General features: G+C 39.7%; 1 protein-coding gene across 1 annotated transcript in view; it reads left to right on the forward strand.

Annotated features, from left to right (window-relative positions):
• PATL1 (PAT1 homolog 1, processing body mRNA decay factor) overlaps positions 1 to 19,605 on the forward strand; it is a 33,380-nt gene extending 13,775 nt beyond the window's left edge. Inside the window, exons 9-19 of the mRNA XM_032283321.1 lie at positions 1,277 to 1,366; positions 2,622 to 2,802; positions 3,909 to 4,032; positions 4,639 to 4,736; positions 5,450 to 5,509; positions 6,994 to 7,142; positions 8,672 to 8,831; positions 13,539 to 13,694; positions 16,937 to 17,028; positions 17,121 to 17,270; positions 17,910 to 19,605. Coding sequence (XP_032139212.1) covers positions 1,277 to 1,366; positions 2,622 to 2,802; positions 3,909 to 4,032; positions 4,639 to 4,736; positions 5,450 to 5,509; positions 6,994 to 7,142; positions 8,672 to 8,831; positions 13,539 to 13,694; positions 16,937 to 17,028; positions 17,121 to 17,270; positions 17,910 to 17,931 — 1,282 coding nt within the window. The 3' untranslated portion in view covers positions 17,932 to 19,605. The remainder of the gene's footprint in view (positions 1 to 1,276; positions 1,367 to 2,621; positions 2,803 to 3,908; positions 4,033 to 4,638; positions 4,737 to 5,449; positions 5,510 to 6,993; positions 7,143 to 8,671; positions 8,832 to 13,538; positions 13,695 to 16,936; positions 17,029 to 17,120; positions 17,271 to 17,909) is intronic.
• Positions 19,606 to 23,752: the final 4,147 nt, after the last annotated feature.

Consider the following 23,752-nt stretch of genomic DNA (forward strand, 5'->3'; position numbering starts at 1 on the left):
ATCACATTTTTCTCACATTACCAGAGGGTATAGAACCGAGAGATAGATGCCAAAAAGTCAGATAATCTTCACACTAGCTAAGTTGTTTGCTTTTATCCTCTGATTTTATAACAACAGGGGTTCCAGTTCCTGCTTCAGTGAAGTTGTGTTTTATTACATATCGTATTGTAGCAGTCAGGATTTTTCAAGAGAAACACGAGAACCAGTAGAGGAAAGAGAGCAAGAATGTTCATGTGAGCAGGTTTTATTTTAAGAAATTGGCTCATGTGATTGTAGAGGCTGACAAGTTCGAAATCCATAGGACAGACCAGCAGGCAAGAAACAGGTAAACGCTCAAGTTGCAGCCCTGAGCTTGAAATAAGTATGGCAGGTCAGCAGTCAAGACACTCAAGCAGGACTTCTGTGTTCTAGTCTTGAGGCAGAATTCCTTCTTCTGGGAAACTTTAGTTTTTGTTCTTAAGGCCTTCAGCTGACTAGATGAGGTCCACCCACATTATTAGTGGTAATCTCTTTTGTAAGGTAAGCTGATTGTAAATGTTAAACACATCTATACAAAATATCCTCACAGCAACATCTAAACAGTGTTTGACCAAATAACTGGGTATTAAGGCCTAGCCAAGTTGACATGCAATATTAACTATCACACATGTATCTTTAATGACATTCCCACGTAATTGAAGCTGAGTACATTAAATCTACTTAGACTTCTGTTAAACAGAAGCAAAAAGAAAAAAAAATTCTACTGCTCTGCTGCTAATTCACTCAGATTTCATGAACATCCTTTTAGAATGTGGTCTTTGTGGAAGATATGTAAAAATAGGACTATCTTTTGCTTCTAAAAGGTCTCCTTAGAATAGACTTTTTTTTTGAGACAAAGTCTCACTCTGTCTCCCAGGCTGGAGTACAGTGATCCACGCAATCTCAGCTCACTACAAACCTCTGCCTCTCAGGCTCAAGTGATTCTACTGCCTCAGCCTCCCAAGTAGCTGGGACTACAGGCGCTTGCTACCATGCCCAGCTAATTTTTATATTTTTAGTAGAGACATGGTTTCACCATGTTGGCCAGGCTGGTCTCAAACTCCTGACCTCAAGTATTCCACCTGCCTTGGCCTGTCAGAGTGCTGGGATTACAGACGTGAGTCACCGCAACTGGGCCAAATAGACTTCTGTAGTCCCTTAACTTAACCTGTATGAAGTTATCCTGTACTGACACATTCTTTAAAATTTCAAATCATCGGGATGACAAAACTGAGAATCTCTTTTATGTTTTTCTTAGATCTCAGGCCCCAATGTTTAGACCAGACACAACTCACCTTCATCCACAGCACCGTCGACTCTTGCATCAGAGACAGCAACAGAATAGAAAGTAAGTACTTGTCCGACTCCTTTATGGCTTCTTAATTCAGCTTTTAATTTTGACAGTATAACAACATGCTATTTAGTTGTGGGTGTTTTTTTGTTTTTTTTTTTTTTTTTTTAAGTAAGTTTGCTTCATATCCATAAACCTGTATATATTATTATCCACATGTGTAAATATGAAAAGCTTAATATTGAGTAAAGCAGCAAGGATTAGAATTACATGTACCATTTATGTAAAACTAAAAAGGATACAGAATAATACTCTATAATATTTAAAGACAGATACACAAGTAATAAAATTATAAAAACATTTCATGGAGGATACCTACCAAGGGCATAATAGTAGTTTCTCTATGAAGGAAGAGAAGCTGAAAACTGGGTCTGGAAGGGTACAACAGGAATCTGACTATCAGTGTAACACTGTGTTATTTTAATATTACTTTAAAATATTTGAAACAAATTTGACCAGATATATTTTTTTCTGTTAGCTCTAGGTGATGGGTAAATGGATATTTATTTTAGTATTTGCTGGGCTTTTTTCTGCATTTGAAATATTCCATGATTTTCAATGAGTTAAAAAAATGTATGTAGACTTCAGAGCCAAATCAGCCTGTGTTCAAATCCCTTAGTCCACCACTAGCTGTATGGCTTTGGACAAGTTATTTGATCTCTCTTGGCATCTGTTTGTTGTCTTAAGTAGGGAAGAGAAGACTACCTATCTCACAGAGTTATTCTGGGGCTTATATAAAAGTATCTTAGCATATGGTAAGATACTCAGATCTTAGATTTATTTCTTGATTATTTATTGTATAGCTCTTTCCTCTTAAATTCTATTAAGTCTTGGTTCTTTTTCATTCCCCATTTAAGAAAAGCAAAGGGGAATCTTTTTTTGAGGCGGAGTCTTGCTCTTGTTGCTCAGGCTGGAGTGTAGTGGTGCAATCTCGGCTCACTGCAACCTCTGCCTCCTGAGTTCAAGTGATTACAGGTAGGTGCCCAGCTAATTTTTGTATTTTTAGTAGAGACAGGGTTTCACCATGTTGGCCAGGCTGGTCTGGAACTCCTGACCTCAAGTGATCTGCCCAACTCGGCCCCCCAAAGTGCTGGGATTACAGGCATGAGCCACCATGCCTGGCCAGGGAATCTTTTTTTTTTTTTTTTTTTTTTTTTAAAAAAAAAAAAAAAGGTGGCCTGCTTTATTCATCTGTTGTTAAAAATCGTAATTAATTTGCGCACTTGGAGTGAATATGGTGTATGTTTTTCAGTCAGCATCGGAATCTCAATGGTGCAGGAGATAGAGGAAGTCACCGGAGCAGTCATCAAGATCATCTCCGAAAGGATCCATATGCCAATCTCATGTTGCAGAGGGAAAAGGATTGGGTCTCTAAAATCCAGATGATGCAACTGCAAAGCACTGATCCCTACCTGGATGATTTTTATTACCAGGTAAATACTCTGTGCTAGTTTTGTGGATAATAGTTTGGTCCCTTGCACTGGTAAGGATACGCATTTAAATATTGGTACAATTAAATATTTGTAAAATTTTCTTTTGAGGTACTTAGTCTCTTGTGCTATTCACTACAGCTTGCTTATATGCCTTTCACTTAGAGGCTCTCAGACTAATATTTTCAAATCCCTTTTGACATCAATAGTATGTGTTTTTGGTTAGGGGTGGGATTGCGACAGGATCTCTGTTGCCAGGCTGGAGTGCAGTGGTCCAATTATAGCTCACTGCAGCCTCAAACTCTTGTTTGGGAGGCCCATTTGGGCAGATGACATGAGGTCAGGAGTTCGAGACCAACCTGGCCAACATGGGCTCAAACAGTTTTTCCACCTCAGCCTCCTGAGTAGTTAGGACTATGTGTGTGTACCACTACACTAATTATTTATTTTTATTTTTGTTTTTAGATAGGGTCTTCCTCTGTCACCCAGGTTGAAGTGCCATACTGCAGCCTCAACCTCCTGTACTCAAGTGCTGACCCTCCCGCGTCAGCCTCCCCAAAGGGCTGGGGAGGCCCGCACCATCACACCCAGCTATTGTTTTTGTTTTTTGTAGACATGATGTCTCACCATGTTGCCCGAGCTGGTCTTGAACTCCTGGGCTGAAGTGATCCTCCCACCTCGGCCTCCTAAAGTACTGGAATTACAGGTGTGAGCCACCATGCCCAGCTCAATTTTTTATTTTTTGTAGAGACAGGGTGTCACCATGTTGCCAGGGCTGGTCTCAAACTTCTGGCCTCAAGTGATCATTTTGTCTCAGCCTCCCAAAGTGCTGGGATTAGATGCTTGAGTCTCACCCAGCCTGTTTTTTCAATTAAGAATATTGGCAGTCTGAAGAAATTTCCATTGGTATTAACTAACTTGAAGCCTGGGCTTTTTTTTTTTTTTTTTTTTTTTTTTTTATATAAATTTGTAGCAATCTAACAAAATTAGAGATCAGTACATTTCTAGGAGTTGAACTTATGTTACTGTCACTGGTATAAATTATTTAATGGTAAAGAACAGTCATGTTCTATGCTTGTGTTAAAACTGAAATCATCTTCTCATGGTAGAATTACTTTGAAAAACTGGAGAAACTGTCAGCTGCTGAAGAAATACAAGGTGATGGCCCTAAAAAGGAGCGCACCAAGCTTATCACCCCTCAGGTGGCCAAACTAGAGCACGCCTATAAGCCAGGTAAGGTCCTCATAGGAAAAATGCCCATAATAAAAGCAATTTAAGAAGCTGCTGATGTGATTAAATATAGATATTTGTATAAGTGGAAGGATGTATAAAGATGTTTCAAAGTGATTTTAAAAGTACTGTTGTCCTTAATAAATACAAAAGTCAGCCTTTATTCAAGCCTGGACTGAATCTGTTTTTGAGAAAAGATTCTTACTCTGTCACTCAGGCAGGAGTGCATTGGCGCAATCTCAGCTCGCTGCAACCTCCGCCTCCTAGGCTTAAACGATTCTCATGTGTCACCCTCCTGAGTAGCTGGGATTACAGGTGTGTGCCACCATATCCAGCTAATTTTTGTATTTTTAGTAGAGATGGGGTTTTGCCATGTTGGCCAGGCTGGTCTCAGACTCCTGGCCTCAAGTGATCCACCTGCCTCCGCCTCCCAAAGTGCTGGGATAACAGGTGTGAGTCACCACACCCGGCCCAAATAATACATTGACTTTTGTTGTAAATTATTAGATTATGAATAAAGGACAGAGGAAAGTAAAGATCTTTGAACACTGCCTGCCTGCATTGATGACTTTTTATTTTGTTGGAACTTTTTTTTTTTTGTCTTTGCAGTACAATTTGAGGGCTCTTTGGGAAAGCTTACCGTTTCTAGTGTGAATAATCCCCGAAAAATGATTGATGCTGTTGTGACATCTCGGAGTGAGGATGATGTAAGTGTCAAACAATTGTCTGCTTAAGAACATGTGATTTGTGACCACTCTTTTAAGGTCACCATGGAATGAAATCAGGCATGGTAGAGTTGTTTGTTGTCTAACCTGGGGCCTCCCACCTTGTCATGCATTCTGGTTTTCCAGAGATATGCTGCGATATTAACACCTTCATTTCTAAGATAGCCAGGCAGAGATTAGGGTGGCAGGAGTCTTTGGAATGGGTAGCTCTGGCTGCAAACACCGTGTATTTACTGCAGTTTGATGTTTAAAAAAATTATCATTTCCTATGTGTTTTAAGATTTTCAGGAAGAGGATCAGAAAAAAATAATTATGGGATTCTAGGTTTAGTACCTGAGTGATGAAATAATCGATACAACCCCTGTGACACGAGTCTACCTATTTAACATGTGCCCTATAACCTGCACTTGTACACTTGAACCTAAAATTAAAGTTTAAAAATAAAAAAGATTGTTATATTTCATATGATTTCTTTATCCAGATTACCCTTTGCCTATCTGTGAATGTAATTTGATAGTTTGTGGGTTGATTCAGTCAACTCTGATCTTTGTTCATAGGATTGTTTTAGATTATTAATTTTCAGAGAATCAATTATCTTCTCAAAGTATTGTCACAAATGAACCTACAGATGCACACCTGGTAAATTATTTTAACAGAGGTAAAGAAGTTGCATTGAAGAGTCTTGTCTTTTTTAGGAGACAAAAGAAAAACAAGTTCGAGACAAGAGGAGAAAAACCCTTGTCATAATTGAGAAAGTAAGTTTTAGAATTTGTTACTATAGTTTGTTTCAAATATGGAACTGTCAGATGTATGCATACACTAAAACTGAAAGCGTGAGCAATCAATCAGTATTCTTTGGTTTTAATTAATGAATATATTCCTGTAAGGGACTATTGTGTACCAGATCACTCTGAAAGGATTATGGTATGCTTCAACTGTTGGCATCATGGAAAGAGCACTGCAGTTAGAAGTATACTGGGTTTTTGTCGAGCTTATTCAGTTAATAGCTGAATGTCTTTGGGCAAGTCACCTTTCTAAGCCTGGTAAAACGGGAATAAAAACTACATAGTCCTGCCTATGGATTAATTTAGTTCACAGATATTTATTGGGCACTCCCTGGTTACTGGGCTTTCCTTATCAAGAAGGATGCACAAGATGAAGTGACTATGCAAGACAGGACATCTTTCCTTTGAGTCTTTATAAGTGATAAGATTTCTAGAATCCAAACTTCTTTGGTGCTGAGGAAAATAATAGATATTGATAGTTGATTTGTAAAATGCCAATACCACATTGTAAGCCATACATCATAGTGGTTAAAAACATGGATTCTAGAACCAAGCTGTAAATCATGCCTTTTCCATTTCTGAGTCTGTAACTTAGGGTAAGTTATTTAACCATTCTATGCTGTCCTCAGTTTCTTTATCTGTAAAGACAGAGATGATAGTAGTTTTCTCTTTGGATTGCTTTTTTCTTTGAGACGAAGTCTCACTCTGTCTCCCAGGCTAGAGTGCAGTGTCATGATCTCAGCTCACTGCAACCTCTGCCTCCCAGGTTCAACCGATTCTCCTGCCTCAGCCTCCCGAGTAGCTGGGATTACAGGCTCAGGCCACCTCACCTGGCTAATTTTTTGTATTTTTAATGGAAATGGGGTTTTCCCATGTTGGCCAGGCTGGTCATGGAAAGTATAATTATTTTACTATCTTTGCCTGCTAGAATAGAGGTCAGAGAGAGACAAAAAAATGGTGATTTGAGGATTTTTTGATATTTTTTAGGAATTTTCATATGGTTTTCTGCATTTTTTTTTTTTTTTTGAGACAGAGTTTCGTTTTTGTTACCCAGGCTGGAGTGCAATGGCGCGATCTCGGCTCACCACAACCTCTACCTCCTAGGTTCAAGCAATTCTCCTGCCTCAGCCTCCCAAGTAGCTGGGACTACAGGCATGCGCCACCATGCCCAGCTAATTTTTTTGTATTTTTAGTAGAGACGGGGTTTCACCATGTTGACCAGGATGGTCTCGATCTCTTGACCTCATGATCCACCCGCCTTGGCCTCCCAGAGTGCTGGGATTATAGGCGTGAGCCACCGTGCCCAGCCTCTGCATTTAAAAAAATAATCTCCGTCTTTCTATAATTTTCATTCTGTTGTCTTTATCTAGTAGTTCTAAACCGTGAAATTGTTTAATTTACACCCTGTGGTTCTGACCTAGCATGCTGTGGCCTGTTTTTGTCTCCTTTCTTAGACCTACAGTTTACTCCTTGATGTAGAGGACTATGAAAGACGTTATCTCCTAAGTCTAGAAGAAGAGCGACCTGCCCTAATGGATGAGAGAAAGCACAAAATTTGTAGCATGTATGACAACTTAAGGGGGAAATTGCCTGGACAAGAAAGGTAAGCATTGTACAGTTTGAGGAAAACATTAAACTAACTGGACTCTTTCCTCTGTAAAACTGGGCTTCATACCATTTCTGCCTTTTAGGTACCTTTCCCTACCATCTCTATAAGCTCGGAATCTATCCTTTTAACCTAACTCAAATGCCACTTCATTTAAAATATGAATGATCTTTTCCAGGGAGGAAAAAAAAAAAAAAAAAAAAAAACCTCTTTATCCTGAATTTATTCATTCAACAAATACATATTCAGCATCTGCTAGGGACAATGCTAGACACTAGAGATACAATGGGTAACATTATTGGGTTTTTGTTTTTGTGCTTACAGATTGTACCTGATTTATGATTACAATTATTATCTTTAACCTTGTAATCTTTACATATTTCCTTTATTACTAAGATCAGATATACAAACATTTATACTTTCTGGTATTTCCACAGAATATTTGTATCCTGTTGAAACTATTCAGTCTTATAATGGGGAATCCCTTTCCTACCCCATTATCTGCAGAAGAATCTTGCTAATGTTAAATGTCCTGTAAATCCTGAACTAGGACTTCTGATAACTGTCTTTTCTTTTACCCATTCAAGAGAATTGCTGATCCTTCTAAGCCAGGACATATACAAAACCAAACATAAGAACAAGCGTTTTTCAACACACCTTGTCTGGACTTGGCCTGACAGGGAACTGATTGACTAAATGGTTTATCCATAGATTGGAATGTTATACAGCCATTAAAATGTATGTAGTTGAAATGCATTTATTGATATGGAAACAAGAAGTTGTTGAGTGAAAAAAGTCAGGGTACAAAACAATATGAGTTCTATGGGCCCATTTTTTTATGAAAGAAAAAATATGTAATACACAACAAAATATTGTTTAAAATGGTAACACTAACTCTGAGTTGATGAATGTTTTTATCTTTGCCTTTTTTTTTTTTAAGGTATTGCTCTGTTAACCATGTGGTGTTTGTGTGGTTACTTAAAAGCTAAGAAAGGAGGCTGGGCACTTTGGGAGGCTGAGGTGGGCAGATCACTGGAGGTCAGGAGTTCAGAGACCAGCTTGGCCAGCATGGTGAAATCCTGTCTCTACAAAAGTACAAAAATTAGCTGGTCATGGTGATGGGTGTCTATAATCCCAGCTGCTTGGGAGGCTGATGCAGGAGAATTACTTGAACCCCGCAGGTGGAGGCTGCAGTGAGCCAAGATCACGCCACTGCACTCTACCCTGGGTGACAGTGAGACTGTCTCAAAAAAAAAAAGTTAAGGAAATTAATGCGTATAGTTTGGCCAAGTTTTTTTAAAGCATATAATTTGTAAAATGATGATTTTTCTACATTTGTAAAACCTGCAAATTTACTTTTTATTTGGTTGAGATTTGAAGTAATTCTTAACTGTTTTATAGTACAAATTATTATAGAATGAAAACGAATGTAGTATATTCATTCAGTAACATCTAAGAGGAAACAGTGAGGAATTCTTAATTGATCTTGCTAATTGACCTAAGTTGGCATTTTTCTTTCATTGCAGGCCTGGCGATGACCACTTTGTACAGATCATGTGTATCCGAAAAGGGAAGAGAATGGTTGCCCGTATTCTTCCTTTCCTCTCCACAGAGCAAGCAGCTGATATTCTCATGACAACAGCCAGGAACCTCCCTTTCCTTATCAAGAAGGATGCACAAGATGAGGTGACCATGCAAGATGGGACATCTTTCCTTTGAGTCTTTCTAAGTGATAAGATTTCTAGAATACAAACTTTGTTTCCCCTCCTCTTCCCTTTTGTAGTGTTGTCTAATCTTTGGCTGTGTGATTTGATTATTTAAAACAAAACCTTTAGTATTTCAGGCCTATATTTTTAATCCCATATTTGGTCAAACAGACTATGTTTCTAAACATGAGAAAAGCAACTCTTAACTTGACATAGTTGTGAAGTTGTGGTCTGTATCAGAATTACATGTGTAGATAATTCAGCTCCACTCCAACTGCCAAATCAGAATTTACAGAAGGATTTGGGCTTTTGTATCTTTGTCTCCAGCTGAATCTGATGCTCACTGAAGTTTGAAGACTTCTAGTGTTGATTACTTGGCTAGATATAAAGTATCATTCATTGGTCTGTTATCAGTAGCTTAACATTGGCCTGTACATTTAGTTAAATGCTATCCCACAGCAATTGAGCTAGCCTTTTTTTTTTTTTTTTTTTTTTTTTTTTTTTTGAAACAGAGTTTTGCTCTATCACACAGGCACGAGTACGAGTGCAATGGTACGATCTCTGGTCACTGCAACATCCGTGTCCCAGGCTCAGGTGATTCTCCCACCTCAGCCTCCCGAGTAGCTGGGACTACAGGTGTGTGCCACCACGTTTGGCTAATTTTTTTTTACTTTTTATAGAGATGGGATTTTGCCATGTTGCCTAGGCTGGTCTCAAACTCCTATACTCATGCAATCCTGTCTTCTTGCCTTGGCCTCCTAAAGTGCTGGCATTACAGGCTTGAGCCACTGTGCCAGCCTGAGACTAGCTCTTTAAATAGTTGTTATCATGATCTAAACTAGGCTGGAATTTGAAACATGGCTATCACATATACAAGTTAATTCTTGGTTAGAGTTTATCTCTCCTTATCCTCGTCATAGCACACCTGAAAGATGATAAGAAGTTCAAAATAAGAAATTGATAAAAGTAGTACAAAGGATGAGTATTAGTGCAAGACTCAGAGTAGTAAAATATATGGGAGTGAACCTGTTGCAGACTACAAGTTGAGTAATAACCATCCGGGTAATGAGTCCCCAGAAAACACAGAATACCAGAATACCTTATAAATTGTATGCCATGAAAGGGAAATTCTTTCTTCATAGATCCTTGAAATGTTAGCATCTGCAGAAGAAATGAACGAGAAGTTTAGGTCTCATTGGAAAGAGTGAAGTGGGTTGGCACAAGTATTTATTTAAAAGAGTTAGCTGGGCACAGTGGCTTATGCCTATAATCCCAGCACTCTGGGAGGCCAAGGCAAGTGGATCACTTGAGGCCAAGAGTTTAAGACCAGCCTGGGCAACATGATGAAAACCTGTCTCTACTAAAAATAGAAAAAAACAAAAATGAGCCGGACAGAGTGGTGTGCACCTGTGGTCCCAGCTACTCAAAAGAAAAATAAAAAAAGATTCCACAAATGAAAAATGATTAAATGATTTGAGAAAAGTTCCCATATTTGAGGTTTGTCCTAGAAAATAGAAGACCAAACTAAAAAGTAACAGCTACCTTAGAGCATATAAATTATAAGCGGTGTAATGGGCACTCACTCATAATCCCACCAGAGCTCTTCTGTGGATACAAGTTTGGGAGAGCTCTATTTATTCAACAAATATTTGCTGAATAATTCTATGTGCCAGGCACATTTTACCTCCTAGAAATACAGCCCCTAGTTCTAGGTGCTAAAAGTTAAGAATACAAAAGTGCCTGCTTTCATGGAGCTTACCTGCTAGGGAGGAAAGCTTGGCTAAATACTGAGGCTGATTTTTACCTGTATGTTTCCAGGAGTAATAAACCACATCTCTAGCTACCGTTTTCTTGAAGTAATAGCTGGTTCTATGTCTGAACATGAAATGTACACAATATCCTGGAATATCTTATGCCAGAAAGCAAGGAAGCTAATGGATTACTAGGGTTCTGTCTGAAGGATGCACAGACCAACTTCAAGGGGCTCATATTGGCCAAAAGTAGAATAATATTCATGAGAAAGAACAATTACAGCAGTAGATTGAAATATATCAAATATATTTAATGAGTTAATAATGTTAACAAACATATGGATCACTTTTGAAGACTTTCGGCCATCAACTCATTATTCAGAAAATTGGTAAATAAAGGAAAAGAAAAGCATTTATCCTGCCTTTCCATTACAACCAAATGTCATGGTAATCAGACAGTTGATAATACAAAGTTACTCTTTGTAGAAGGATTTAAGCTAATAAATACAAAACAAATGATAACTGTTTTTATAAACCTCAATGGAAAAGATAATAGAAGATAACTGTTTTTATAAGCCTCAATGGAAAAGCGGTCAATCTAGACAGTGCTCATTACTGACTGCTAAAAGCATTAGGTAAAAAGTGGATGGGGATCTTTACAGTGGTTGAAACCACCTGGCAACACGTGAACCCACTGATGCACTCTTAACACACCGCTAAGAGTGGGACAACCAAGCACTGTGTGCTTTTAAAAAAAAAAGGGAAACAGAATCTCCCTATGTTGTCCAGGCTTGTCTCAAGCTCCTGGGCTCAAGCAGTCTTCCCCTCTCTGCTTCCTAAAATGCAGAGATTACAGGCATGACCCACCATACCTAGCATTTCTTGACATAATGCAATGGAAAATACACAGTTCTATCCATGAAGTTTTCCCAGATGTCCCTCCCACACCCCACTGAACCTGAATCAAATAAACCTGTTATTCTGTCGGTTTAGAAAGGAAACAAAGGATATCAGAACCTGCTAAGTGACACTGCAGACATGCAGTTTGCCAAATTCAAACTATCAAACAAATGACCCCGTTTCTTTAACAGATAAATAGCAAGAGAAAAGGGCCAGTGGCGAAGGACCACTTAGAGAGATTTTTAAAACCTTACCTGGCAAATGCAATACGTGGCTCTTGTTCGGATCATAATTAGCACAATAATGTTCTAATACAAAGTTCAGCTGCTAAAAGATATTTTTAAAGGCATTTGGAGGAATTTGAATTTGGAGCAGATACTAGATGATATTTTTAACTTATTTCCTGAGAAATGGTCTATGAAAGAAATTATTGTTTATTAGGTATGATATTGTGAGAGAGAGTTCGTTACAAATATAAACCAAAGGCCAGGTGCAGTGGCTCACGCCTGTAATCCCAGCACTTTGGGAGGCCGAGGCCAGCAGCTCACCATGTCAGGAGTTCAAGACCAGCCTGACCAATATGGTGAAACTCTGTCTCTACTAAAAATACAAAAGTTAGCCAGGTGTGGTGGTGTACATCTGTAATCCCAGCTACTCAGGAGGCTGAGGCAGGAGAATCACTTGAACCCAGGAGGCAGAGGTTGCAGTGAGCCAAGATCGCACCACTGCAGTCCAGCCTGGGCAACAGAGTGAGACTGCAACTCAGGAAATCAAAAAAAAAAAAAAAATACAAACTGAAGTATTTTAAGATGAAATGATGCGATATAGGAGGAACATAGATTTAATAAGATTGGTAAAATGTTGATAGTTTGGTTGATGTTGAAATTGGGTGGTGAGCACATGAATGTCATTATGCTGTTTTTTGTATTTTTGTGTAATAAAATGACTGTAATAAAAGCTTTTTTTATTTATAGTAGTAGACCACAAAAAATATTTCCCCATTTGTGGGTGCCATTTAAAGTAAAACCAGCCATCACTTTATACCATGGGCATCAATTGTCTGGAAGCACACTCTTGATTTCCTTTGATTCGTTATAACCTAGTTATTTATATTAATAGTTCTGTAGTTCAGCTTTCCAGTTAGCTACATGACAAAAAGAAATGAATGTCTAGAAGGCTGGAATTCAACAGCCTTGGGTTCTGGCTCTAGATGCTGGCTATATAACTCCAAACACTGAGTTTCTGATCACGTCACTTACCTAAAAATCTGTAAAAATTGGCCAGTTATTTCCCTTCTTCCTCATTAAGCTTTTATTTTAAAAAAAAGGAAAATACAGTTAAGTCTGAAAACACTTTTTTTGAGACAGGGTGGGTCTCACTGTGTCACCCAGGCTGGAATGCAGTGGTGCAATCATAGTTCAATGTAACCTTGAACTCCTGGGCTCAAGCAAACCTACATACCACCTCAACCTACTCAGTAGCTGGGGATTACAGGCAAAATCTTTTTATTCGCTGTAGAGATGAGGTATTGCTACATTGTCCAGACTACTCTTGAACTCCTGGCCTGAAGTGATCTTCTGCTTGGCCTTTAACCTATGTTAGAGTGCTTCTCACAGTATATTGAAATTGCCAATTAACCCATGTCTTCCCCGCTATACTTTAGATCCCTGCAGTTCTGTGCCCTGTTTGCTATTTGTTCTTAGCCCATGGTTCCCAGCACCGTGTAAGCATTTAAATATTTATGGAATGAATTAAAATATTGATGTTTTAGCACGACCCTTGGTATGTATTTGGGAGTGGTTTTTTTTACACCCTTGGTTCAGAACAACACAAGTCATGGTGTTTCTAATGCAAATTGAGATGAAAAAGTTCTCAGTGGATAGCTTAGAATTCATTGTTAAGATTCTAGTCATATCTGCCAGACTTGTGCTGTAAGTGTTGAGTATACAAGTGAGCATTCCTCCATCCATGCCCCTGATGGAGGGTAACTGAAGTAATACATGCCAGAATATAATGCTTTTATTTATTTTTTGTAGGTGCTGCCATGCTTACTGAGTCCCTTCTCTCTCCTCCTCTACCATCTTCCATCAGTGACTATCACCAGCCTTTTGCAACAGCTAATGAACCTACCTCAAAGTGCAGCTACACCAGCACCCTCCAATCCTCACCTCACTGCTGTGCTCCAGAACAAGGTGATCTTGCCCTTTTATATCCTTGAACTTTGTGAAGTGTCTTTGTGTTATAGATTAAAATAATGGCTGCTGTATCTCTAGCAACTCGTGAAAAAGGCTTCTTTCAGTCAAGAGTTACATTAAGCTGCCAGTAACAGAGGCTAGAAATAACAGCGTTTGCAACAAAATAGGATTTTATGTGTCTAGTGTGAAATAAATTTGCTATAGTAGCTCCATAGAATCATCAGGGATCCAGGCTTTTTCACTGTTTCTCTTCTGCCATTCTTAGCAGTGGCTTCCATGTTCATTATCCCTCATGGTCCAAGATGGCTGTGGAATTCAAGATGCGGCTTTACGTCAGGAAGGAGGGGTGGATGTGGAGGGCAAAAAGGTGTGGACCAGCTGCCCATCTTCCTTATTAAGGCCTTTTCCAGGAGTTCTAACCAAAAACTTCCACCTACTGTTAATGGCCAGGACATTGTTACATGGCCACACCTAACTGCAGGGAAGGCTGGAAAATATCTTTTAGTTCACAGCATTGTCATAACACATAAAATAACAGTTCTGATCATGGGTAGGAAGGCATATTAGGTAGGCAATTAGCAGTCTCTGTCATAACACTATCAATAGTAGAATCTTCCATTTCATATTTTATTTGCATCAGTTTAAAGATTCAGAGATTCCTAAGGGAAATAATAAGAAAGAAGGAACGTGAATTTTTAGTCTTTGCCTGCTACTGTCTAGTCTTGTGACCTTGGACAGATGATATCACATTGCTGAACCAGCTTCCTGGTCTATAAAATGGAGGTGATGATGTAGACTTCATAGAGTTGTCTTGGTACTTCAATGAGATAACAGTTGTAAGTGGTTCAGTGTAATGCCTGGTACATAGTAGTTACGTATTTGGGGCCATTCTATGTACAGTAGAGGTGAAAAAGTGGTCACAAGGCCTCTTGCTCCTTTGCACCTGAAAACCTGCCAAATGGCATGACACTAAAGGACAGTATATTAGAGGCAGAAGAGGTGACAGTGCCTCTGGGGACAGAAGACAGGGTTCATTGGTAATCAGGAATGTGCCTTTCTGTTATTTGGTTTCTTAGTTTTAATTTTATTAAAGACAGTAGTATTTTCTTTCTGAGAATAACATGAAAAGATATTTTTTATTTTTAAATCAGGGTCTGCTCTGTCACCCAGGTCAGAGTATAGTGGCAGGATCTTGGCTCACGGCAGTCTCTGCCTCCTAGACTCAAGCCATCCTCCCACCCCAGCATCCCAAGTAGCTGGGACTATAGGCACATGCCACCACACCCAACTAATTTGTGTATTTTTTTGTAGAGGTGGGGTTTCTCCATGTTGCCCAGGCTGGTCTCAGACTCCTGAGCTCAAGCAATTTACCCCCCTCAACCTCCCAAAATGTTGGGATTACAGGCATGAGCCACTGCAACCAGCCATGAAGGGAAATTTTGTGGAAAAGCAAGGTTATCTATCCTCTGTGAGTAAACTTAGAGATTTGGGATGGAATCTCAAAGTACTGCCAGTCTTCCTTTTATGATCCATTTATAGCTATGATCATATCTTTAACCTAGACCTTCTTGTCCCTATTTGTATTTTCTTTTTTGAAATAGGATCTTACTCTGTCACCCAGGCGTCAGTGGCACATTCACAGCTTATTGCAACCTTAACTTTCTGGACTCAAAGCAATCCTCCCACCTCAGCCTCTTGAGTAGCATGTACCACCATGCCCCATTGATTTTTTTTTTTTTTTTTTGAGACAGTCTCGCTCTGTCACCCAGGCTGAAGTACAGTGGTACCATCTTGGCTCACTGCAACCTCTGCCTCCCAAGTTCAAGCAATTCTCCTGCCTCAGCCCCTTGAGTAGCTGGGATTAGAGGTGCCTGCCACCATGCCTGGCTAGTTTTTGTACTTTTAGCAGAGATGGGATTTTCACCATGTTGGCCAGCCTGGTCTCAAACTCCTGACCTCAGGTGATCTGCCTGCCTCAGCCTTCCAAAGTGCTGGGATTATAGGCATGAGTCACTGTACACGGCCTCTAAATTATTTTTTATATTTTTTCCAGAGACAGGGTATCACTGTGTTACTCAGGCTCGTCTCAAACTTCTGGACTCAAGCAGTCCTGCCTCCACCTCCTAAAGTGCTAGGACTACAGGAGTGAGCCACCATGCCCAGCCCCCGTTCATATTTTTATCCTGTGCCCCAAAGACTACAGTTCTTGATTTTACTGTCCACTAAATAAAACATATTTTTATATATTAGGTGGGGTTTTTTGTTTTTTTTTTTTTTTTTTGAGACAGAGTTTTACTCTTGTTGCCCAGGCTGGAGTGCAATGACCTGATCTCAGCTCACTGCGGCCTCTGCCTTTCGGGTTCAAGCAATTCTCCTGCCTCAGCCTCTCAAGTAGCTGGCGATTATAGGTGTGTACCACCATGCCTGGCTAATTTTGTATTTTTAATAGAGGTGGGATGTCACCATGATGGCCAGGCTGGTTTTGAACTCATGACCTCAGGTGACCTACCCGCCTTAACCTCCCAAAGTACTGGGATTAGAGGCATGAGCCACCACACCTGACCATTTTTATATATTTCATACTCTAAAGCATGTTGCTGAATTTTAATTGTAGATACAGTATATACATATGTTTACCCTTTCTCTACTTTTATATTTTAGATTTTTATTAACATCCTGTCTACAACTTTATATTTCCAGATAGAGATGTGCTTTTTAATGAAAAGTTTCTCTTTATACCGTGATTATTTCAGTTGTCCTTATCTGTATATTTTTCTATAGTTAACTCCTTGTTTCCTAATTCAAAATATCTTTATGTACTATTTTTTTCTTGTTTTTTCCCTATTTTAATTTCTGTATCAAAGTTGGTCTTCATTGACTTTCCTTTTTAGCCTATTTTGGTTCCCATAAATAGAAGCAAATGCAAATCCTACATTATCCATGGCAAGGAAGAATCATCTTTTAACCTCAGCATGGGGAACATAGAGGCATGTTGGACACCATGACTTTCCATTTCTGTTGGCTGTGCCTGGTCACTGCTGTGCCAGAATAAAGCGTGGAGAGAGATGTAGCTTTTCAACTCATGCTTGTCTGATCTTTGCCTGGTTTCACAGAAAAGCACAGTAGTGAGGTCATATTGATTTAGAGCTGTTCCCTATCTGATGCCAGGATCCCCTCTACAGTGGTGGAGGAGGTTTCAATGCAGTTTTAAGTTTGATTCCCTCTGTCTTCTCTCATAGTTTGGCCTGTCACTGCTCCTTGTCCTCCTGAGCCGTGGGGAAGACCTACAGAGTTCAGAACCTGCTACAGAACCAACACGAAATAATCAGTGGTCAGTGTGGACTGTTTCTTCTCTTATTTTACATTCTTTGAGGTAATCTTTTTAATTTTTTTCTCATTATTATTATGGGTTTTCCCTATCAGGACGGAGGTGATGTTTATGGCAACACGAGAACTTCTACGGATTCCCCAAGCAGCCCTGGCCAAGCCAATCTCTATACCTACAAACCTAGTGTCCCTCTTTTCTCGCTATGTTGACCAGCAGAAACTGAACTTGCTGGAGACAAAACTGCAGTAAGTTTGAAACAGGAGAGTTTCACATCTCACTAAAGTTGGCACTTTAGAAGTTATGGTTGGGAGGCTGGTGTGGTGGCTCACATCTGTAATCCCAGCACTTTAGGAGACCCAGCAGGGTAGATCGCTTGAGGCCAGGAGTTCCAGACCAGCCTTAACAACATGGTGAAACCCCATCTCTACTAAAAAATATAAAAGTTAGCCAGGTGTGGTGGCACATGTGTAATCCCAGCTATTCAAGAGGCTGAGGTATGAGAATCACTTGAACCCAGGAGGCAGAGATGGCAGTGAGCCGAGATCATGCCACCGCACTTCAGCTTGGGTGACAGAGCCAGACTCTTGTCTCAAAAAAATAAATAAATAAAAAGAAGTTATGATTGAGGTGGAGGGGGGCAATAAAACTGAATGTGGTGAAGACGTTGGCTTTTTATTAACTATTTGTGTATCTATTAGATATAAAACACTGAACTAGGTACAACAGGGCCTTCATAGAAGATGACTAAATGCTGAGGGTAGAGAAGTATCTCAGGTATTTTGTTAGAAGAAGTCTTACAAAGATGTAACTGTAATATGAAAGATTGCCTTCTGTTTCAGCTCCTTTATACAAACAGTTTTCCTTTCTCTCTTCTGTAACCCTAGGCTAGTTCAGGGGATACGATAGAAGATCTCCAGATGTGTCCTGTACCTCCTTTTGGCTGTCACCTGCACTGCTGCCATCACCAATGGAGTGTTTTTAATGAGGGAGGGAAGGTAGCTTATTCCCCAAAGCAAAGTCTTATGGGAGTGATTCCTGTTTACAGGGGTTGTCTCTAAATGTCAGATATTTCCCCACTGCTCTGTGAAATCTGGCTGGGTGATACTTCTGCTGGTTTCTTCTTTACCTTCTATGTTACAGTTCTGCATGTTCTACTTTTACTCAGTTCTTCTCAATTTCACATTTTCTTTGCCCTAGACACACAAATATAATCTCTCCCTTTATCCCACCACTACTCCAGCTCAGAGTAGATTGTAGCCTGCCAAAGGATTCCTTCCCTCATCCTATTGAAGTTGTTTTCTCATTGCCCCCTATTAATATGACTATAGGAGAGCCAGTTAAGTAGAAATCAAGAGACACACACGTGTAGATACACACACACACACCCCATACATGTATTTATGTGGTCTTCAGAGGGTCCTTAAAGAATGAACTTTAGACTGAAAAAAGTTGTTTCATTACCTCTAAAAACACAAACCAGCTGATGTGTTTTAACCTGTTTCTGTTCTATCTTGTAATTAATTTGGTGGGTTTTACTTGTTTTAACATAAATAAAGAATATGCAGCACGTTTAATAAAGTCAGAACTCTTAATTGGCTTCTGCCCAGGTCTAGGCTGAGAAGTCCTTTTTCTTCTTCCCACCTTTATTTCCTTAGTTTCTGTCCACCTTCATGGAAACAGCACATGGTTATGCCTTTTTCCTGCTACAACTACTGTGTACTTGAGCCTTTCCCCTCAAGTGCTTTTGAAGTCACCCAGGATGATCCTCACTAGTAGCCAGCTTTGGCAGTGTGGCTTTTTGCACACTTGCCCTTTCTTCCTGAGACTACTTCAGTAAGCCATGCTTTACTTCTTTCTTCCCCAGTTTTATTTGGTGTCATGAATAGAAACTTCCAAATGTAACCGTGGAAGCCAAGTTTGGCCTGCTTTGCTTTTTAGACTCCACACCATGGGCAGAACTGCTGTCCTTGCTGCTTCATCTCACCCAAGTCCCATTCCCAGGCAGCCAGGGGCCTAGGCTTGAATAACTGCAGGGCCAGCCTGCCACGATCTTTCTCGCTTACTCCTCTCTCATTCAGCAATCAACCAGACTAAGGGGTTTTGATCCCTAGTGACTACAGCCCTGAAGAAAATTAAATCTGAATTAATTTTACATGGCCTTCCTGATCTACTTTCTGCTGTTCTTACCTTTTCGAATGTAGTTGGGGGGTGGGGGGGATAGGTTATGATATTTAAAGAGAATAAACATTTTGCACATACATGTATTGTACAACAGTAAGATCCTCTGTTAAAACCAGCTGTCCTTGTTCTCCATCTCCATTTCTTCCCATGCTGTAGCCCCAGACTCCACCAGCTGTTCCCCTGACGTTACCTAGCTTCCCTCCAGCATTATCTACTGACCATTTCCACTACACGCCTTTCCTACCTTCCCTTCACAGCCAGTCAAGTGAATACTTGATTATTATCTCTTCCTTACTGTACTTTATCTTTTTTGTTTGGTTCTAATTAATGAAAATAAAAGTTTCTAAATTTACATTTTTATAGGGTATTGTAAATAAAAACAAATTGTATACTTAAAAACGAGTGCCTGCATTTCTACTTTGTTACTTCGGAATATGATTTTTATGTGTTTCTAGCATATTTAGATAGACTGGCAACCTCTTGATGTTGGGGATTAAAGATATTATTACCTATATTTTTACCTTTTTAATTTTTTTGCAAAGAAGACAGATAAGTATCTTACTTTTATATAGTAACTTTTCTTTAAAAATCTAAGATTCTTTTAGTTTTCCTTTCCCCCCATTTTAACTGTAAGACAAAATTATAAATTGTAGTAAGACAAAATTATAATTTGTAGTAGACAAAAATTATTCATTGTAATAGATAAACTATAGTTTGTCTTCATCCCGCCCATCTCTAGGCATTGAGGAATCTGCGCCTTTAAGTGACTCACATAGTTCAGTGAGGCATTCAGCTGCCTTCTTGGACAGTATTTGCTTAGTTCTGAGCATATTGTATTTCAAAATTAATCTCTTCAAAGGAGATGAGAAAAGTTTGGTCATTCTTTATAGTGAATTTATTTTCATTATTTCAGACTTGAGTCTGAAATCATTTTAATTCTAAAATGCTTGAGACAAAAGATTCAGCAAACATGTAGAGAAAAGCAAAAAAAAATGTAGGATTTTGTTTTCAAGACAGGGTCACTGTCGCTCAGGCTGGAGTGAAGTGGCACAGTAGCCCAATCACAACTCACTGCAGCCTCGACCTCCCAGGCTGAAGCGATCCGCCTCAGCCTCCCAAGTAACTGGGACCACAGGAGTACACTACCACACCTTGCCCAGCTAATTTTTATACTTTTTGTAGAGTTGGGATTTCTCTGTGTTGCTAGGCTGGTCTCGAACTCCCAGACTCAAGCGATAATCCTACCTTGACCCCCTAAAATGCTAAGAGTACAGGTGTGAATCACTGCACTAAGCTTAAAGTATTTGTTTGTTTGTTTGTTTTGAGACGAGTTTCTCTGTCACCTAGGTTATAGTTCAGTGACAATCACGGCTCACTGCAGCCTCTACCTCCCAGACTCAAGCAATTCTCCCACTTCAGCCTCCCAAGTAGTTGGGACTACAGGTGGGTGCCATCATGCCCAGCTAATTTTTTTTTTTACTTTTAGTAAAGATGAGGTCTCGGTATGTTGCCCAGGCTGGGCTCGAACCCCTGGGCTCAAGGGATTCTCCTGCCTTGGCTTCTCAAAGTGCTGGATTACAGGCATAAGCCACCAAAGTTTTAAATGATAAAGAGACAGGAGATAATTTAACATTAGATGTGTACCTACTTACATAAAGCTTTTTTTTTTTTTCCTCATGAGGACATGGGTTCCTTGAGGTTCAGTAGTTTGTGGAGGTGACACAGCTAATGGACAGCAGAGCAAGACACTCATACAGATATTAATTGCTGTAAGGAAATAAAATTATCTTCCAGTAAAAGATTTATTCACACCGTTTAACACAAAACAACATAAGGTGTTATTAGCCCTGCTTTGTTAAACTGGCCCAAGGATGCCCCTACCTTCACAGAAGACTAGATTCCAAATGTCAGAAGTGAAGAAATCCCTAGAGATCATGTGGGCCAGCCCTCACAATTTAAGGAAGCCAAATCTCAGAGAGCAGTGACTTGCCAAAGGTGCCACAGCTGGCTAGTGGTAAAGCCAAGAAAAAAAACTCAGATATGAGGCCAGGCACAGTGGCTCCCACTTGTAATCCCGGTACTTTGGGAGGCTGAGGCAGGTGGATCACCTGGGGTCAGGAGTTTGAGACCAGCCTGACCAACACGGTGAAAACCATCTTTACTAAAAATACAAAATTAGCTGGGCGTGGTGGTGCACGCCTGTAATCCCAGCTACTTGGGAGGCTGAGGCAGGAGAATTGCTTGAACCCAGGAGGCAGAGATTGCAGTGAGCCGAGATTGCACCACTGCACTGCAGCCTGGGCAACAAAAGCAAAACTCCGTCTCAAAAAACAAAACAAAAAAAAAAACTCAGGTGTGTTTACTCTCTGCTGCTCTTTACTATAGTTCTCCATCATAGTTTAATACTGGCCCTAGTCCAGATAATTTAGGTATTAGGTTTTTTAAAAAGTCATTTGTGGGCCAGGCACAGTGGCTCATGCCTGTAATCCCAGCACTTTGGGAGGCCGAGGTGGGCGGAGCACGAGGTCAAGAGTTGGAGAACAGCCTGCCCAACATGGTGAAACCCCATCTCTACTAAAGATATAAAAATTTAGCTGGACATGGTGGTGCAAGCCTGTAGTCCCAGCTACTCTGGAGGCTGAGGCAGGAGAATTGCTTGAACCCAGGAGGCAGAGGTTGCAGTGAGCCAGGATCGCGCCACTGCATTCCAGCCTGGTGCCTGGTGACAGAGTGAGACTCTGTCTACAAAAAAAAAAAAAAAAAAAAAAAGTTGGCCAAATGCAGTGGCTCACGTCTGTAATCCCAGCACTTTGGGAGGCCAAGGTGGGTGGATCACCTGAGGTCAGGAGTTTGAGACCAGCCTGACCAACATGGAGAAACCCTGTCTCAAAAAAAAAAAGTCATTTGTGACCAGGCACAGTGGCTCATGCCTGTAATCCCAACACTTTGGGAAGTCAAGGCGGGAGAATCACTTGAACCCAGTAGTTCAAGACTAGCCTGGGCAACATGGTAAAATCCCAGCTACAATTTTTTTTTAAATTTCTTAAAACGTCATTTGTAAACCTCAGAGTAACTAGTGAGGACAATATTAACTTCAAAAAAAATTAGGTGATGCACTAAAATAATTTACAGGAATATGGCAGAGCTGAAAACTGACATTAATGCATGTAATCTTCTGTAATAAAAAGAAGATCCTGATAAATAATACATAGGTAATCAACCCTAATGGGTAATAGGTGACAGCCTTGTGAATAATAGTTCACAAAATAAAATGCAATGCAAGTGAATAATATTAAGAAGCCTACCCCCCACTGGTAATCAAAGAAGTAAAAAGTAAATGTTTTTAACCTACCAAATTAATAAAAACTTTAAAAATAATGTTAGAATTTGGCGCTGCCACTCACTGGTGGGGGTAAATGTCCACCATTCTGGAAAGTACTTTCACGATGTGAAGCACTTCAAAGTGTTCTTAGCCTTTGAACAATTACTTTGGCTTTAGATATCTAAGAAAAGATAACAAAGCAATGGTACTTACCACAGCTTTACTTATTTTTATTTTTTGAAGACCAGTTCTTGCTCTGTTGCCCAAGTTTTACTGTAGTGGTGCAATCATAGCTCACTGCAGCCTTGAACTCCTGGCCTCAAGCAATCCTCTCCCATCTCAGCCTCACAGGTCACCTTGCCCAGCCAATTATGTTATTTTTTGTAGACACAGGGTCTTGCTCTATTACCCAGGCTGGTCTCAAACTCCTGGGCTCAGGTGAGTCTCCCGCCTTGGCCTTCCAAATGATTCATTACAGGCATGAGCCATTTCACCCAGCCAGCTTTACTCATAATAGAAAAATTAGAAATAATCTAAATGTTCAACATTGCAATAATGGTTAAGTAAACAATGATGCATTTGTTGTGGATAATTAGAAAGGCAGAATATTGGACTAGGTGCAGTGGCTCATGCTTGTAATCCCAGCACTTTGGGAGGGAAGACTTTGCAAGGCTTTATCTCTGCAAAAAAATTTAAAACTTAGCCAGGCATGGTAGCATGTGCCTGTACTCCCAGCTACTCAGGAGGCCGAGGCAGGAGGATTGCCTGAGCCCAGGAGTACAAGGCTGTAATGAGATCCAGCCTGGGAGAGAGAGCAAGACCATGCCTAAAAAAATTTAAAAAGGCAGAATATTTAATCATGGAAAATATTTTATATAGTATGGTGAAAAACATATATGCTTTGAATCCAATTTTTAAGAAAAATGCATATATGATGAAAAAAGAATATTGGAAAGTTAAGATTACTGGTGTCTATTTGTAGGTAATGGGATTATGGAGAACTTTCTTTTCCTTTTGGCTTTTCAGTAATTTTCAAATTTTCTACAGAGAAAATGTATTGCTTAGGTTTTTAGAAGAAAAATATTTTTAAAGAAAATCATTTTTGAAGAATTTAGTTATATAGGAAAATAGAATATAATGTTAAGTAAAAAATAGGTTCTGTAATATGTACATGACAATCTCTGTGGAGTAAAAAATATATGGGAGGCCGGGCATGGTGGCTTA

This window comes from Sapajus apella, unplaced genomic scaffold (genome assembly GCF_009761245.1).
Source record: "Sapajus apella isolate SASKATOON/1434 unplaced genomic scaffold, GSC_monkey_1.0 scaffold14, whole genome shotgun sequence".
Taxonomy (NCBI): domain Eukaryota; kingdom Metazoa; phylum Chordata; class Mammalia; order Primates; family Cebidae; genus Sapajus; species Sapajus apella.